Raw genomic sequence first — 16,996 nt, forward strand, 5'->3', positions numbered from 1 at the left:
TGACCACTGACTGCTGGGAAATTGAGTTTTCTGGACGAGGAGGAGGCACAGCTTTTGAACAGTGAATGGCCGCCGAATAGTAATAGCACACGCTGATCGGTGCAGAGCGGCACACGGAGGCATGCACAGGACACAGGTAAGATGCACACAGGACACATGCACAGGACACATGCACATTACACATTACACATGACACATATGCACATTACACGTGACACATATGCACAGGACACGTGACACATATGCACAGGACACGTGACACATATGCACAGGACACGTGACACATATGCACAGGACACGTGACACATATGCACAGGACACGTGACACACATGCACAGGACACGTGACACACATGCACAGGACACGTGACACACATGCACAGGACACGTGACACACATGCACAGGACACGTGACACATGCATGTGACATATGCACAGGACACGTGACATATGCATGTGACATGCACAGGACACGTGACATATGCACAGGACACGGGACACGTGACATATGCACAGGACACGTGACACGTGACATATGCACAGGACACAGGGAGGTATACAGCTGCAGATGGGCATTGTTGACCCTCTTTTTCCACTTACAGTAGCTGCTGCATTTCTCACCCTCGTCTTATACTCGGGTCAATACGTTTTTCCCATTTTTTTGTGGTAAATTAGGGCCTCGACTTATACTCAGATTGACTTCTACTCGAGTATATACAGTATATAAAAAAAAAAAAATATTTAGGTATGCAGATAATTTATAGTATTATATTAAGGGTAACTGGTACATACTGACATGGCTAGATTTAACTTGGGCTGCTAGGCTTCAATAATCTCTAGTCACAAAAGGGTTAAAAAGCATGAGCTAAAGACTGTATTCTGCACATTCTACAATTGTCCTGTTTTGTATACGTAAATGATTTATTGTATCCATCTTTTTTTTAGAAGAGCTTAGAACTATTGTCCAAAGTATTTTTCTATTTAGAATGTTGAAAGTCATCTGTGTATAGCTTTTATCATTTCTTTGTATATGTACCAATAATCTGTGTATTTTTCCTTCAGAGTCCTTGGGAGACGTATTGTATGGGAAAGACAAGTGTACTTTACAAACACTGGGATCTCAGCAGGTTGGTATACACTTTTAAACAGCTTATTTTCTGTCATTTTCAAAGGCATCTAAGAAAATGAAAGCCCCCCCCCCCCCAAAGAGGGCTATGTTAACGGACAAGTTCACCTTTTGTAACATGTTACAAATGCACCATCCCCCTGATCCCCTGATCTGTTTTTAAAAAAATAAAATAAAATTTAAAAGTCAGCAGCTACAAATACTGCAGCTGCTGACTTTGAATAATCAGACACTTACCTTTCCCGGGGTCCAGCGATGCGGGGGATCGAAAGCCCCGCTCGTCTGCCCCTCCGCTCGGTGGCACTGGCGCCGGCATTGTAACTGTGGGCACCCAGCTGTGGCTTCACAGCTGGGCACCCACTGCGCATGCGCAAGCCGCGCCATGACTGGCCGCGCAATCATCTGGGACCTGAGACATGTCCCAGATGATTGCCTAGAGGGAGGGGGGTGAGGTGATCTTCCTTCCGGCGTTGAGGGTGCGCCAGAAGGAAGTGGGAGCTGGAACCCTCCGAAAAGAGGGTATCCGCTCCCCCTACCCATCCCCCCCCCCAAAAAAAAATGACATGCCAAATGTGGCATGTCAGGGGGTCACCTTCTCTTAAGGCAGAAGTTCCATTTTTGGGTGGAACTCTGCTATAAGGATTTTTGGTGCTCATAAACACAGTATAATACTAATTTTTGTCAAAATGTAAAAGATGGTGTTAGACAGATACCTAACATGTCATACTTTAAAATTGCATACACCCGTGGAACGATGACAAACTACGATACCTAAAAAGCACCATAGGGGAAGCTTTAAAAGGTTTTACAGGTTACCATAGATGTAATTCACAAGCTATAGCAGTGCTCTGGAAATAAAAACAACAAAGTCCAATGGTGATAATATGCCCACTGAAGGGCGAGTCCAAAGTGCATCAGGTAATCCTAAAGGTATTCATATGATGTTTTTCCAAAGAATAAAAAACCTTCACAGCACCACGTGAGACCGCTCCCCTCAAACGCACTCACAAGAACAATGTAATAAAGATGCCTTGTTACAATGATGTATCATTAGCCTGTAGCAAGTCCGCGTCTTTAGTCAGCATACAACAAGGACTACGCGTTCAAAGAGGGGTGTTCATTTGTTGTCTCGTTTATCACAAACCATAATGAAACATAGAAGGAATCCTCTGCTAATGATACATCATTGTAACAAGGCATCTTTATTACATTGTTCTGGTGAGTGCGTTTTTTTTTTTTTTTTTTTGAGGGGAGCGGTCTCACGTGGTGAAGGTTTTTTTTTTTCTTTGGAAAAACATCATATGAATAACTTTAGGATCACCTGATGCACTTTGGACTCGCCCTTCAGAGGGCATATTATCACCAGTGGACTTTGTTGTTTTAATTTCCAGAGTGCTGCTATAGCTTGTGAATTACATCTATGGACTTCTAGAGCTTTGTGTTTTAATTTTTTATTTTATTATAGCAGCTGCTAAATTCTATCATAGAGCATCTTTTCCAGAGGCGCCGGATGAGCAAAATTTTTTTTTTGCTTAAAGGTTTTTTTATTTACAGGTTACCAGTTTAGGAGTTACAGGAGCTCTGGCACTAGAATTGCTCTTGCACTAACATTTGAAGTGATACCTCAAATGTGTGGTGCAATCACAGTTTACATAGTTAAAACTTTTTTTTTTTACACTCTCCCTTGAACAACATCCCTTGTGATAGCAAAAAGCATGACAGGTCCTCTTTATGGAGAGATATGGGGTCTATGAGACCCCAGATCTCTCTTCTGTCCTCCAAAAGCATCTGATCAAACTGAGATCGGTTTGGCCTTATGGTGATAGGGCAGCCCCCTTTCAGCACCCTGTAGAAGTGATCAAGCGGCTGTAGAGCTGCTTGGATCACTTTTACAAGAATCATACAAGCCCATTATGGGCTGAACATTATGATACCATCAGGTGCTGACAACATCCACGAATAACCACTTCAACCTGAGGATGTACAGGTACTTCCGAAGGGGTTGAATTGGTTAGTAAAACTGCATACTTTAGTTAGTAAGTGGATAAAGATTATAGTCTCCAGCACTTCCATTATAGATCTGCAGTATGTGAAAGTGAACCATTTACCCTAAATTCTACTATCTACTATTCTTTTTATGCCTCATATCAGGAAATGTTCCTATTGTCTCTCATTACCTATGTTTGTCTCACATCTAGGTGTCCTCTGTGGAGCTCCAAGAGAAGTTACCTCCAGGCACCTCTGCGTCGTGTTCAAAAAAAGGCAACAGTGACTCTGGTAGGGAACCTTCATGATCTCTGATGCCTTGGTGTCACATTGGTCTTGACATTCCCTCCAAAGTGTATATAATCTCTTGGTCACTGAGCAAATTTTCTATGTATTTTTTTTTTTTTTTTACTTTGCTTAGAAGAAAATTCTTCAAATGATCAACCAGCAGAACAACAGAGAAAGCGCCATAAGTCAGACAGTATTTCATTAACGTTTGATGAAAGCCTTTCGTGGTGGGTGATAAGTGGCTTACGGTGTGATAGAAATAACAGTGATTCAACAGACACCTCTTCTAATGCTGTAAGTAAGGTTATTGGCTGACAACAAATTGGTGTGAGAGATTTGTATTTTTTCAGCAAGGGGTGTTAGACAACAGTGCAAGTTAACAGCATTCAGGTGTCCTCATACAGAAAATTCTTCTCTGTTGCGTTTGAGGTAGATTCTGTGCTACAGTGTTTGGTTTGTGATTTGTTTTGAATACAGGCTGAATGGATAAAGGCAGAATATTTAAGAACAAAAGTGGCAGGGTGACTGTGAGAGGTTCTGTTTGCATTATGCAGTTGGTTTTGAATTTGTCTGCATGATGTGCCAAGAGGAGTTTATAGGTCGTAATCAAGTGAAAGCTAAGATCTGAATAGAAAAAGTGGTGGGCAAGTTTCATGGCCATCTTTATTTGAACATCGGTTGCTTTGGTAAAATAAAGATTCTCTCAATAAACATTCATCTTGGTAAGTGATTGGTAAGTAAATGGAAAAACTTTACCTATGTTTAACCACTTCAGCTCTGGGAGATTTTACCCCCTTCATGACCAGGTCATTTTTTTGCTGTTCGGTACTGGGCTATTATGACTGGCGATTGCGTGGTCATGCAATGCTGTACCAAAACAAAATTTATATAATTTTTTTTCTGCACAAATAGAGCTTTCTTTTGGTAGTATTTGATCACTTCTTGGTTTTTTTATTTTTTTTTGATATAAACGAAAATTTTGTATTTTTAAAAATTTTTATTTTTTTCAATCGGACACTGACGCTGAGGGGAACTGACATCACCAGTGACATTAATACAATGCTAGAACTATACACTATAACTGTACTAATGACACTGGCTGGGAAGAGTTAACATCTAGGGTGATCAAGGGGTTAAATATGTGCTTAAAGCAGAGCTTCACCCTAAAGGGAAAGCTCAGCTTGTCTGCCTGCCCCCCCCTTTGCTGCTGTATTTGGTACCCTTTGGGGGGGGGGGGGTACCTGGTTTTGACATGTTCTGGCTCAGTTCGCGCCTCCCCCATCCTTCCCCTGCAGCTAGCCCATTCATACAGCGCAGTAAGAGATGGGTGTGGACACCGTTGGATTCCTGGACAGTTAAGTGCCCTAATATTAAAAGTCAGCAGCTACAGTATTTCTGAGGGAGCCTGAAGCTCCTCTTTAACTATGTGTAATGTGTGTATGGTGTGCTGCTTTTACTAAGAGAGAAACTAACTGATTGCCCCCCCCCCCCCCCCCCCACCACTGTACAGAGCTCTGTGTTGTTTACCAACACAAGAGCTCTGGGCTGTGATTGCACACAAGCTGATCAGCAGGTCCCAGCCATGAATGATTTGCCAGGACTTACTCACAGGCTTCTGCTGTGTGTAATCACAGCAGGTGCTGGGGGGAGGCGTGACTGAAACACGGAATTAGTCAGTGATATACAGGTATGTCGCTTTGCCTACAGCGGCCACCCGTCCACAGTGCATTGCAGGTGGGCAATCGCTAAGTGGTTAAGGGTCCTTTTTATAAATAGGATAGTAGATGTATATTTTACTGATGAATTGTTCTGCATGGGCAGATTCAGGGAGATGCAGTGTGTCTCTGTGGCTGTAGGACACAGGACAAAGTACTTGAGGCACGCTTTGCTTTATTTGCATTATAGCCTGCCTTGGTATTAAAGTGATATTTAAGCTATTTTTTTTTTTGTAAAATGAAATGCTGATAGCAGGACTTGCATGCTCCAGCGCTTTTTTTTTTTTTTTTTTTTTTCTATCCACTGTGCTTGCTCCTTACACTGTTCCCCAGCCATGCTGCCTAACTTCAGGTAAGTGCCTTCCGGGATCTTTGGAGTCTTGCAGGAGTTTCCACTTTTTTTTTTTTTTTAATTTTCTTTTTATTGAAAGATGCACAGAGGATGACAGTTGCAGGTAGACGAACAGCCATGCTATATCACAGTTAGTGTAATAACAGTTAGCATAAATACTACAATCTAACATTATCTGTTTTTAGAATTGAAAAAAGCAGTTTTGTGCAATCAATAAAGATTTCAAAACCTTTGAGAAAGTAGTAACTGATAGATGATGGATTATATCTTAAACGGTGTTCCGCTGTGATGAATTGCATCAATTTTTAAGCTTAAGAAAAAATTGTACTGCGAGAAGAAAGTAAAAGGAGAGAGGAAAAAAAAAGGGGGTGGGGGGGGGGAGAAAAGGATGGAGTGGGGGGAGGTAAGGAAGGGGATGCGGACAGTGTCCCGCCAGCCCCACACCACTCAGGCCACGACAGGCAAAAAATTGGTTTCATAGGAGAGTATTCATCAGAGAAACGGAACTGATCCCAATAGAACCATCTTGTTTTGTGTTCTTCCGATTTGTCCCGAAGATCGGCGGTTCGACTCTCCATGCTTTCTATGGCTTTCACTCTGGCGAACCACTGTCGAGGGTAGGAGGAGATTGTTGTTTCCACATGGCTGGGATGCATGCTCTAGCTGCATTAAGTAAATGTTTAAGTAATGATTTATTGTATTTTTTCCTGTGGTAGAGGGGTCAGGTTAAGAAGAACTGCTGCAGGATCTCTGGATACTGAGATGTCCGTAAATTTGTGAATCAATTGGATGACTTGTAGCCAAAATGGCTGGATGCTCGGGCATTACCAGATTTGTAAAAGTGTGCCCCTGTGGGAATCACATCTCCAGCATCGATTGCTCAATTGTGGGAATAATTTGGCTAGTACAGATGGGGTTCTATACCACTGTGTCATGATTTTGTAAGTGGTTTCTTGATACTAACTGCATAGCGATTATTTATGAGCGAAAAAGAGAATCCTATCTTTTTGTTGTTTCGAAAAAGTGACCTGAAGGTCTTTTTCCCATTTGGAAAGAAAGGGAGGTTCCGATTGTCAGTGCCGAGACAAATGATTACCATTTTGGGCTTTCAGTGCTCTAGCCAACATGCTGCTGCACTTGTTGCCATGTTCATAGTATGAGCGATGGACCCTTAGAGGAACATGTTTGTCCTCGTAAAGGGAGTGCATTTCCCACATTTTCGTGAGTTCCATTTGCAGTGCGGGGTCTGAAGTTTATGCGCTCGTTCCAGGGTGTACAGTTTGTCCAGCAGGTCAGCTAGTGTTTTCGTTCTGCGTTGTTTGGATGCATGTCCATGCTTAATAAAGATCCCACGGAGGACACACTTGTGTGCATCCCATAGGGAAAGGGGGTCCTGAGTTTGTGGCAAAGTATTAGCTAAGTTCAAGCTGTATGTCCGCTGTGATTTCCGGGTCTTTTAATAGTGATTCATTTAAATGCCATATTGGTGTGCTAGATTGTTGTTGGGGGTTAAATTCTAATATAATCGGCGCATGATCTGAAATTGCAATATGGCCTATTTCGGCTTTGGAGATTAGTGGAATGTTTAATGAGAAAGAAATCAATTCTGGAGTAGGAGCCATGTAGGGGGGAGTAGTAGGTATAGTCTCTCTCTTGAGGATGAAAGATCCTCCAAATGTTGACTAGTTGGTGTGAGTGAAGACGCTCTTTGAGGCGTAGTCTGGATCCTCTAGGGGTGGAAAGCAGTCTTGCTGAGGTGTCCCTGCAGGGGTCTATGGTTATGTTAAAGTCCCCTTCTAAGATAAGGGTTCCTTCCTTGAAGGATTCAAGAGTAGAGAGAAAAGATTCAAGAGCTGTTACTTGATTGGTGTTGGGTAGGTATTGCTTGTCCAGAGTGAAAGTGTGGGAGTAAATTTACCCTTTCAGCATGAGGAATTTGCCCTCCAGGTCCTGATGGACGTCTGACAACTGCCATTGGAGGGACTTGGCAACCAGAATAATAGTCCCCTTAGCTTTGGAAGATGGAGACAGGCTGTTATAGACCGTCGGGAAATTGGAGTTGTAAAGTTTAGGGATCTTATCTGCTCTAAAGTGGGTCTCTTGGAGAAAGACTATATGCGCTATTAGTCTCCAGAGTTCTTTGAGGCAGCTAAATTGTTTCTTGGGTGAATGTAGCCCCTTGATATTCCAGGAAATGATCTTCACTGACATGGTTGGCGTGACGCCAGCCGGCCCCCGCCGCAACCCTAGGGGACTTGTGGGAAGGGGGAGAGGAAGAAGAAGGGGGAAAAAAAGGGGGGGGGGGGGAGTCAGCAAAGGTTTGGGTAAGTGGGAGAGGGATAGAGGGGAAAGGGAATGACGCAGGAAGGAAAAGAAGAGAGGAGGGGTAACGCAGCTAATGCTCACACAAGCAGTTCTACTGTCACCAGGGCAGAGAAGGCAGGAGTTTCCACTCTGTGCGTGCTCCTGTAGTGAATGTCAGTGGCTCCTGAGCTTTTGGCTGAGACAAAAAAAAAAAGATAGCAAGAGCATGCAAGTCCTACTATCAACAACTAATTTTCCAAAAAATAATATAAAAATGGCATTAACCACTTGCCGGTGTTCTGTCAGATCAGCTAATGGAAGTGACGTTCCGTCAGCTGTGCATGCATTCCACTGCTACGAGGTTTGCTAACCTAACAGAACACCTGCAGGTCAGAAGGCAGAAACAGACCTCTTACTACAGCCAGCTACGTCTTTAATTTCAGAGAAATTTTAGCTAAAAAGTGAGCTTGTATAAATTATAGTATATTGACATCTGTGATGCTGTTTGATTGTTTAATATTGAAAGCCTAAAGGCTTAGCGCTGAGCAGTGTGGGGTATACCAATATGGCCTTTGCCACCTTCCTACTGCTGGTGTCCAGCTTCTTTCAAAATGTAACATCAAAACATCACGGATGTCAATATACTATATAAGCGAACACATGCGTAAGTCGCGCAAACATATGTAAACAGTGTTCAAACCACACGTGAGGTATTAGTGCAATCGTTTGAGCGAGACCAATAATTCCTGCGCAAGACTTCCTCTGTAACTCTAAACAGGTAATATGTAAACATTTTTAAAGCATTGCCTATGGAGATTTTTAGGTACCGTAGTTTGTCTCCATTCCACAAGCGTGCGCAATTTTAAACCTTGACTTGTTTAGGTATCTATTTACTCTGCATAACATCATCTTTCACATTATACAAATTGAGGTAAATATTGTGTTTTTGTTTTTTTAATTTAAAGTGTATTTTTTCCAAAAAATCGAGTTTGAAAGACAGCTGCGCAAATACTGTGTGACATAAATATTGTAACGATTGCCATTTTATTCTGTAGGGTCTCTGCTAAAAAGATAATATATAATGTTTGGGAGTTCTAAGTAATTTTCTAGCAAAGAAAACAAATTTAAACTTTTCAACAAAAAGTTCCAAAATAAGGCCTGGTCTTAAGTGTTAATGTCCCTTTTTAACTAAATGTAGACACTATACACTTGGGAATGTTTGTAACATCAGACAGAATGTTACATCTGTGAAAGACATCTTTCTAGTCTGTGTGCACAAACAACTCAGTAAATCTCTTTGGACTACATGGAGGTATGGAAAAACATTTGTCACGCAAGTTTGGTTATAGCAGTATTCATAAAATGTAAACTTTGCTTTAAAAATTGTGAAAGTACTTATAACATGAGGAAGTGAGAGAGGTACCGTGATGAGCTGTAAGGTAGTATGATACCTGTTGGGCATCATCAGAAGAAAAGCTAAGTGCCAGGTGGGGCAAATCTGTAGCGTGTACATCTGGCTGGGTACCATTTATTGACATTCCAGACTTCTGTGTTGAGCTGCTGATTCGAGAAAGACATCCCTAATTGCACACATCAGCCTGTAAAAGCCTATTTGCCATCATCCCACCTGATGTAATGCAGCCACTGAGGGAGGGCCAATATATTTTGTATGACTTCAGGATTTATTTATTTAGCGCAATCGTTGACATCTCAACATATTACGCTATCCTTACTGATGCATTTAATTTAAAAGACTTTTTTTTTTTTTGGCTGTCAAAATGAACATTTATTATTATTTTGAAGTGGATACATTGGTAAGTTTTTTAAATATATTTTTCAGTGTTCACTGGCTGTTGGTAGCTAAGCAGTACTAGTGATTGCCCATTTATTTAAGATTGGTTCTCTCTTCTTTCCAAACTGTAGACACCATTTTTAGCACCTCATCATTTCAACAGGTATTTTTTACTTTCACATCTTGTTTTAGGATCTTCAAGCGCATTCAGATGACTCTGAGTGGCTGGACCAAGATTCTGACTCAGACCAGTTCAGTGTGGAATTTGAAGTTGAGTCCGTATATTCGGATGATTACAGTCCCAGTGCAGATGAACAGAGTCATTCGGATGATGATTTAGATGATGAGGTACGAATATGCTTTTAAGTGCTAATGGTAGCTTGGAAAATATCAACTCAAAATGCAAATGTATTTTCTTATGTAATTTGTATGCTATCCTCTAGTACTAAGCAGCGTTTAAGAATTTGTTTAACCTTGTTGCATACATGTTTCTTATAAAACCAGACCACAGAAAAATATGGTTAATACTGATCTCTAGGTAGTGAGATTAAAAACAATTTAAATACAAAAAGGAAACCATTTTACCCACCAAAGGATTTTTAATTCTTTGTTCCTGGCACCACTGTCAGACATCCCAGCCACACCCTGGAACTTCACTGCAGCAGCACTTTATCAAACGGCACAGTCTGTGGATTGGATAGTGAAGAAGCTGCAGCATGCTGGAGAGGTCATCTCTCTGCCCACTTTCTCTTCTCTTGTAGGCACACTGACATTGAACAGAGTCTAAATTGCTCAGTATGCTGCACATTCCCACCCCTTCCCTACCATTGTGAGAACTGTTGTACAGACTATTACAGGTTGCTGCTCTCAAGGCAAATTTAGGCACTTGACATGGATGCATAGGTGCAATGCTTTTTCATTTTTATATCCATGTGGAGTTCAGCTTTAACAGGATTTTTTTTTAAGCTATTTTCAAATCTTGATGATGTGTTATTTGATTCTACCTTTAAATAAAAAATAAAAAAAAAAAAAAAAACAACTTACCGTATATACTCAAGTATAAGCCGACCCAAATATAAGCCGAGGCACCTAATTTTACCACAAAAAACTGGGAAACCGTATTGACTCGCGTATAAGCCTAGGGTGGGAAATTCAGCAGCTACTGGTAAACAATGCCCATTTGCGGCCTCACTGTGCCCACTTGTATCATCAGTGCCCATCTGCAGCCTCACTGGGCCCACCTGTACCTTTGATTACAAACAGCAGGTGTCTCCCGCTGTGTCATGCAACTGCAGTCTTAGTGCGGCGGCCATCCACTATAACAAAGCCCCGCCTCGTCCGTGATAGACGGAACACTGATTCAGTTTCCCAGCATTGTATCAGTGCTCCGTCTATCACAGAGGAGGAGGAGGCGGGGCTTTGTTAAAGTGGCTGTGAGTAAGCACCAGTAGTTATGGTGTGAAACATGTCAGCTGTTGATTTCATCTTTTGCTGTATGGTTTTTAACCAACAAAGAAATCGTTTGTTGGAGTGCCGCCATCTGGATTGAATCCTTTTCTATATGCTACTTTGCATACTGAGCCAGCACCATTATTTGAGGAGGAGAAGATTTTCTTGTGACCCAGACACCTGGAGTGGGTTCTTTTCCTTGCTTTGTTACAGTAGACAGCCGCCGAACAGTTAGGACTGCATGACACAGCGGGAGACCCTCACTCGAGTATAAGCCGAGGGGGGCTTTTTCAGCATAAAAAATGTGCTGAAAAAGTCGGCTTATACTCGAGTATATACGGTATTTGGATTTCGTGGTATTAAAGTGCTGCTTATCAGCATTCAGGGATAACAATATTTTCATAAACCATTGCCCCTGCTAATGCATGTTTAGTCTGGCTTTATGGCAAGGCTTTGGATACTTTTCAAAGGATTTGTATATGTCTGGGTGGGTCTCTTTTGGAACTGATACATTTATTAGTAAACTCTTATTCTGCTAACTGAAACTTTGAAACTGAATGAAGGTAGATGGTTGTAAATATTGTGTGTAAAGGCATTGTGATTTCTGAGCAATGTGATAATTTTTGTCTTTTGTGTATTTAAACACAGCAAATCGTCTTGCCTTCATTGCAGTATTTCCTCTCTTACTTCCATAGGCTGCTGTAAGCCTGGTCTGTTGTTGCATTTTGGGTACTGAAGATGATCAGCAACTTCTGATATCACTGAAATGCATGTTCATATGCTTGTGCATTTTAGTGAGTGGCCCCTCGTCTTCATTGCTCCAAACCTAATGTCATCTGTTCAGATGTGAGTGGGAAGGCAGAGAAGCATGGCAAACAGCCTGTCAATTCCCACACACACTGAGCTCAGATCCAGTCTACAAGACTAATCATTGTCTCCCAGGTAGGAAACCGGAGCAAACCATTTTAATAGAAAATGTCTCTTAAATTTCAATGTGTTCTTCTTCTTCTTTTTTTTTTTTTTTTAAATATGCTTTTACTGAATGTTAGATTAAGACAAATAATTGTAAAATAGTGTAATTTCCAGGGCTCGTGATCGTGAGGAGGGTGTGGCTTAGAGTCTCTGGTATTCAGAGGCTTGGGTGCCAGTGGTTGTATAAATATAGTCAAGGAGAAGGACATATTTGGGGGGGGGGCAAGGAGGAAAGAGTAGGTTAGCGGGAAAAGAGTAGTGGTGTAAGGTAAAGGATACAGGGGTTAGTAAGAAAGGGTATAGGAGGCCTGCCCATCCTCATTACAGCACTTACCCAGGAAATGCATACATTTTAAGGGGATGATGATAATCTGTTGCAGAATTCTTGTGAATTCCAAAGGGCAGTCCAGCCAACTCAGATCCGAGGATGAGGATATGAATATGAAGACAGATGGAGGTGGGAAATAAAGTCTAATACATTGACCCACTCTGGAAGGGTAGGTGGTTAGGGTCAGCGCCAGTTGCGATCACATACTTGCAGTAAGAAAATGTTGAAGGATATCTTGAGTAGCATGTTTAATAGAGCTAGAGAATGGTAACACAGAAAGCGTAACAGTGAGGACGGTTAGGGACAGCAGAACCCATGGTTTTGGTGTAGAGTTCCTGGATTGTGCCCCAGAGTTTGTTATGAGGGTGCAAGCCCACCAAATGGAACATAGTGCCCAGATGTTTTCTTCCACCATTGGACTGTGACTGAGGGATAGATGATAGGGAGCATTGTAGTGCATCAGTACTAAGTGAGAATTTTGAAATTGGTTTCTTGAGCTTTGTTTACCAATCAGAGTGTTAAGATAAAGGCTTGTGTAAAGCCCCTTATCCTCCTTTCTCAAGCTCTAGCCAGATCTTGACCACATACAAATTTTGTTGCATTTAATCATGAAATCTAACTGTAGACTTCTGGGAAAGAAGCAATAAGGCAACATCATAGTGTACCACTAAGCAGAAATCAGTGCCTGCTTATATAATCAGCAGATTGGGTTGCGGCCATGTACATGTACTGTATACTTACATGCTATATAAACCAGTTCCTCTAAAATCATAGTGATTGATGCGATCATTTAAATTAAGCTAAGCATCTTTACCTTTTTCCCCTTTAGTTTTATATCTAGAAAATGTTCAAATGCAGCCAATGAATAAATTGGCTTGTTACAGCAATGACCGTGGAAGATCTCATTATTGGAGTTTTAGACAGTAGTAAAAATAAAACCTGGAGAATTTAGCTTTTTACAGACCACTTTTTGAAGTTTAACTGTGTAGGGACTTTAAATTGTTCTTTATGAATGTCTAAAATTCCGCTGTTTTAAATAATACTTTGCTTTGCAGTAATATAGTTGTGCTCAAAAATTTACATACCCTGGCAGGATTTATGATTTCTTGGCCATTTTTCAGAGAATATGAATAACACAAAAACATTTCTTTCACTCATGGTTAGTGTTTGGCTCAAGCCATTTATTATCAATCAACTGTTTACTCTTTTTAAATCATAATGACAACAAAAACTACCCATATGACCCTGATCAAAAGTTTACATACCCTGGTGATTTTGGCCTGATAACATGCACACAAGTTGACACAAAGGGGTTTGAATGTCTATTAAAGGTAACCATCCTCACCTGCGATCTGTTTGCTTGTAATTAGTGTGTGTATAAAAGGTCAGTGAGTTTCTGGACTCCTGACAGACCCTTGTATCTTTCATCCAGTGCTGCACTGATGTTTCTGGATTCTGAGTCATGGGGAAAGCAAAAGCATTGTCAAAAGGATCTGCGGGAAAAGGTAGTTGAACTGTATAAAATGGGAAAGGAATATAAAAAGATATGAAAGGAATTGAGAATGCCAATCAGCAGTGTTCAAACTCTAATCAAGAAGTGGAAAATGAGGGGTTCTGTTGAAACCAAACCACGGTCAGGTAGACCAACTGAAGTTTTAGCCACAACTACCAGGAAAATTGTTTAGGATGCAAAGAAACACCCACAAATAACTTCGGGTGAAATAGAGGACTCTCTGAAAACATGTAGTGTGGCTGTTTCAAGATGCACAATAAGAAGGCACTTGACGAAAGATGGGCTGCATGGTCGAGTCGCCAGAAGAAAGCCATTTCTACGCAAATGCCTCAAAGTATCCCGCTTACAATATGCTAAACAGCACAAAGACAAGCCTCAAACCTTCTGGCAGAAAATCATTTGGAGTGATGAGACCAAAATTGAGCTTTCTCATTTGTTCATTGACAGACGCAGCGTTTCCTTATTCAGAACCATAGGGTTATATCTTCCCCCTACAGGAGTAGGACACTAGGCAGAAAAAAGACTTGGCTACGTCCATGGGCAGGCCTAGGTGATATACACCCCCCTCTCTGCTATAGGCCTTCAGTTTTTTTTCTGCCTAGTCAGGAGTAAGGACCTAGTTCCCTGCTGGGATCTCTAGTCCTGAAAAATGTTATTTTTTTGTTTGCAGACCAGAAAAAATCCAGGAAAACAACAATCAACTGCCAGACTGGGCGACGGGCTGGACACTTGATCCAGTGGTCTCCGCAGTCTGGTCAGCGAGCGTGTGCAGACCGCAGTTACGCGCTAGGTCGACCGCCTCACAAGTTAAACGTCTCGCGAGGTGGCATACGACTGGGTCTCGGCTCGAGTGGCAGCGTCCTTCATGGCCAACAGCACCCCCACTTCAGTGGCGAGGAGGTTCTGTCTGGAGCAGTGCCCGCCTGGTCCTGGTATGGTGAGTAAATGTTCCCCCTCACGCCTTGGTGGGCTTGCGGTGGATGCGACCCCTCCCCAGGTCGGTTGGTCCTGCAGGTTTCCCTCCGCCTTGCACTTTCTCTTTCTGGGGTGGATGGTCCCCTGATAGCCCCCCTTTCCTCCTCCCTCCTCTATATGGGGTAGTGTGGTGCCATGATGGATCTTGGGGGATGGGGTTGAGTACTGGTGGGCAGGGGGTGCGCGCCGCCAGGTGCAGTGCTTACGGGGGGGGGGGGAGGCACTGGGCACTCCCGGGGGTCCGGTGCCTGGATCCTCTTCCTCCCTTTAGGGGCTTTCCTGGGGTCTGCGTCAGCCTCGTGTAGCGTGGCTATTTTGCCGTAGCCGGCGTCTTTTCCCTCTTAGTGCCTGCTGACTTCTTATGGCTGGCGGGCATTTTTGTGTAGCTTGGCGGCCATGATTTGGTGTTTTTTATGCTCAGGCAGCAGCGGCCATTACTGTGTAGCCCAGATGGTGTTTTTAGCAGGCGGAAGCTGCTCCTTTTAACCCGGTGCTGACTCCTGTGTTATCCTCTTCCTGGGATGCCACGCGTGTGTGGGTCTACACCTGAGGCAGCAAGCGCTACGGCGGTGGTGTGGGGAGTCTGGTGGAGTCCATTCCTCTCTCTGCTGCAGGCTGTGGGGTGTCCTGGTGCTCCGGTACCGCTACTGGCGTGGGGGGTGTCCCTTTGCAGCGGTCGCTCTTGGTGTGGGGCGGTCTCTTCTTCCCCCTATGGAGTCTCGGGAGCATGTTTTCCCCACCTGACCCCCTATCAGAGGCTGCAGGTCCCTCTGGGTCCCAGCCATCCGTTGACGCACTGATGGTGGCCCTGGAGTCCTTTGTGTCCAGGGTGGAGGTGGCTTTTGGGCGGCGGACTAGCAAGAAGCGTCCCCCGCCTTCCCCTGCTTCATCTGTCTTGTCAGATCCTGAATCTGATTCGGCTGCCGTAGACTGCCCCACCCTACTGGGTCTGCGGCCACGCTCCTAGATTTTTCAGATAGTGAGGATGATTCCTCTGCCCCAGGGGCTGCACACAAGCAGGCACTGGTGGACGCACTGATTGCATCTGTGCGGGAAACTTTAAAAATGGAGGATGCAGCTGCGGTGGAGATGCCGATACCTTTTGGCACTCACAAACCGTCTCGCGCGGCAAAAGTGTTCCCTTATCCCTCCTTTTTTGATAAGTTTGTCTGTATAAGGAATGGGAGCATCCAAAACGTCCCTTTGCATTCCCAAAGTGCTTTGCAGTGCGTTATCCTTTTGCGGAGGGTCTTCTCAAGAAGTGGACGACTCCACCTGTGGTGGATCCTCCGGTCTCTCGATTGAACAAATCTTCCGGTTGAAGACTGTCCAACTTTTAAAGATCCGGCTGACAGGAAGGCAGAGTTTCTGAGCCGAACTATGTTCACTATTGTGGGTTTGGCGCTTCGGCCGGTCCTGGCCATTGCCCTGTGTCTCAAACGCTGACAGAGTGGGCGAAGCTGTTGCGCTGTGACCTGGAGGGTGATCAGTTTCCTCCTGCCTTCACTGAATTGGCGGACCAGCTGGTCCAGGGGCTGCAGTTTGTCTGCTATGCCTCTTTAGACGCAGCTCCTTTGTTTTCTAAGCTGTCTGTTTTAGCGGTAGTGCTTCGGCGGGTATTGTGGCTGAAGTGTTGGACTGCGGACCAGGCCTCTAAAAAAAAAAAAACCCTAGCCGATCTGCCTTTTTAAAGCGACTGTTTGGGGCCGCTCTTAATGATATCATCCAGAGTGCCGCTGGGGGAAGAGTACTTCTCTTCCATAGTCAAAAAATGGGAAGGAGCCACGTCGCAACCATCCAAGCGACCCTAGTCGGGCAACTTGAGAGCGGGGTTCTCCAGACCCCCAGATAAGGCTCCTTCAGCAGGAAGGGGCGCCCTCACCCGCAGTCCGGGTGGGGTGCGTCTTCGCTGGTTTCTGGGCCCATGGACCTCTCTGATAAACATTTGGGTCCACAAAGTGATTCTGTCTGGTTACAAGATCGAGTTTCAGTCTTGTCCCCCAAGCAGATTTTTTCAGACGTTCGAGGCGGTCCCTTTTGCTCAGTTCTCCACATGAGACCCCTGCAAAAGGAGATCTTGTGACACCGATGCCAGTCTGTCCGGGTGGGGAGGAGTCCTGGGCCTGAGCTCTGCTCAGGGTTGCTGGACGCTGGAGGAATCCAGGCACTGTCAACATCTTGGAACTCCGGGCGATCA

General features: G+C 43.6%; 1 protein-coding gene across 2 annotated transcripts in view; it reads left to right on the forward strand.

Moving 5' to 3' along the window:
- MDM2 (MDM2 proto-oncogene) overlaps nucleotides 1-16,996 on the forward strand; it is a 55,234-nt gene that overhangs the window by 22,997 nt on the left and 15,241 nt on the right. For both annotated transcript variants that reach the window (XM_073620064.1, XM_073620063.1), the window contains exons 6-9: nucleotides 1,062-1,126; nucleotides 3,324-3,402; nucleotides 3,533-3,693; nucleotides 9,755-9,910. In XM_073620064.1, the coding sequence (XP_073476165.1) occupies nucleotides 1,062-1,126; nucleotides 3,324-3,402; nucleotides 3,533-3,693; nucleotides 9,755-9,910 (461 nt within the window). The remainder of the gene's footprint in view (nucleotides 1-1,061; nucleotides 1,127-3,323; nucleotides 3,403-3,532; nucleotides 3,694-9,754; nucleotides 9,911-16,996) is intronic.

This window comes from Aquarana catesbeiana, linkage group LG03 (genome assembly GCF_042186555.1).
Source record: "Aquarana catesbeiana isolate 2022-GZ linkage group LG03, ASM4218655v1, whole genome shotgun sequence".
NCBI lineage: Eukaryota > Metazoa > Chordata > Amphibia > Anura > Ranidae > Aquarana > Aquarana catesbeiana.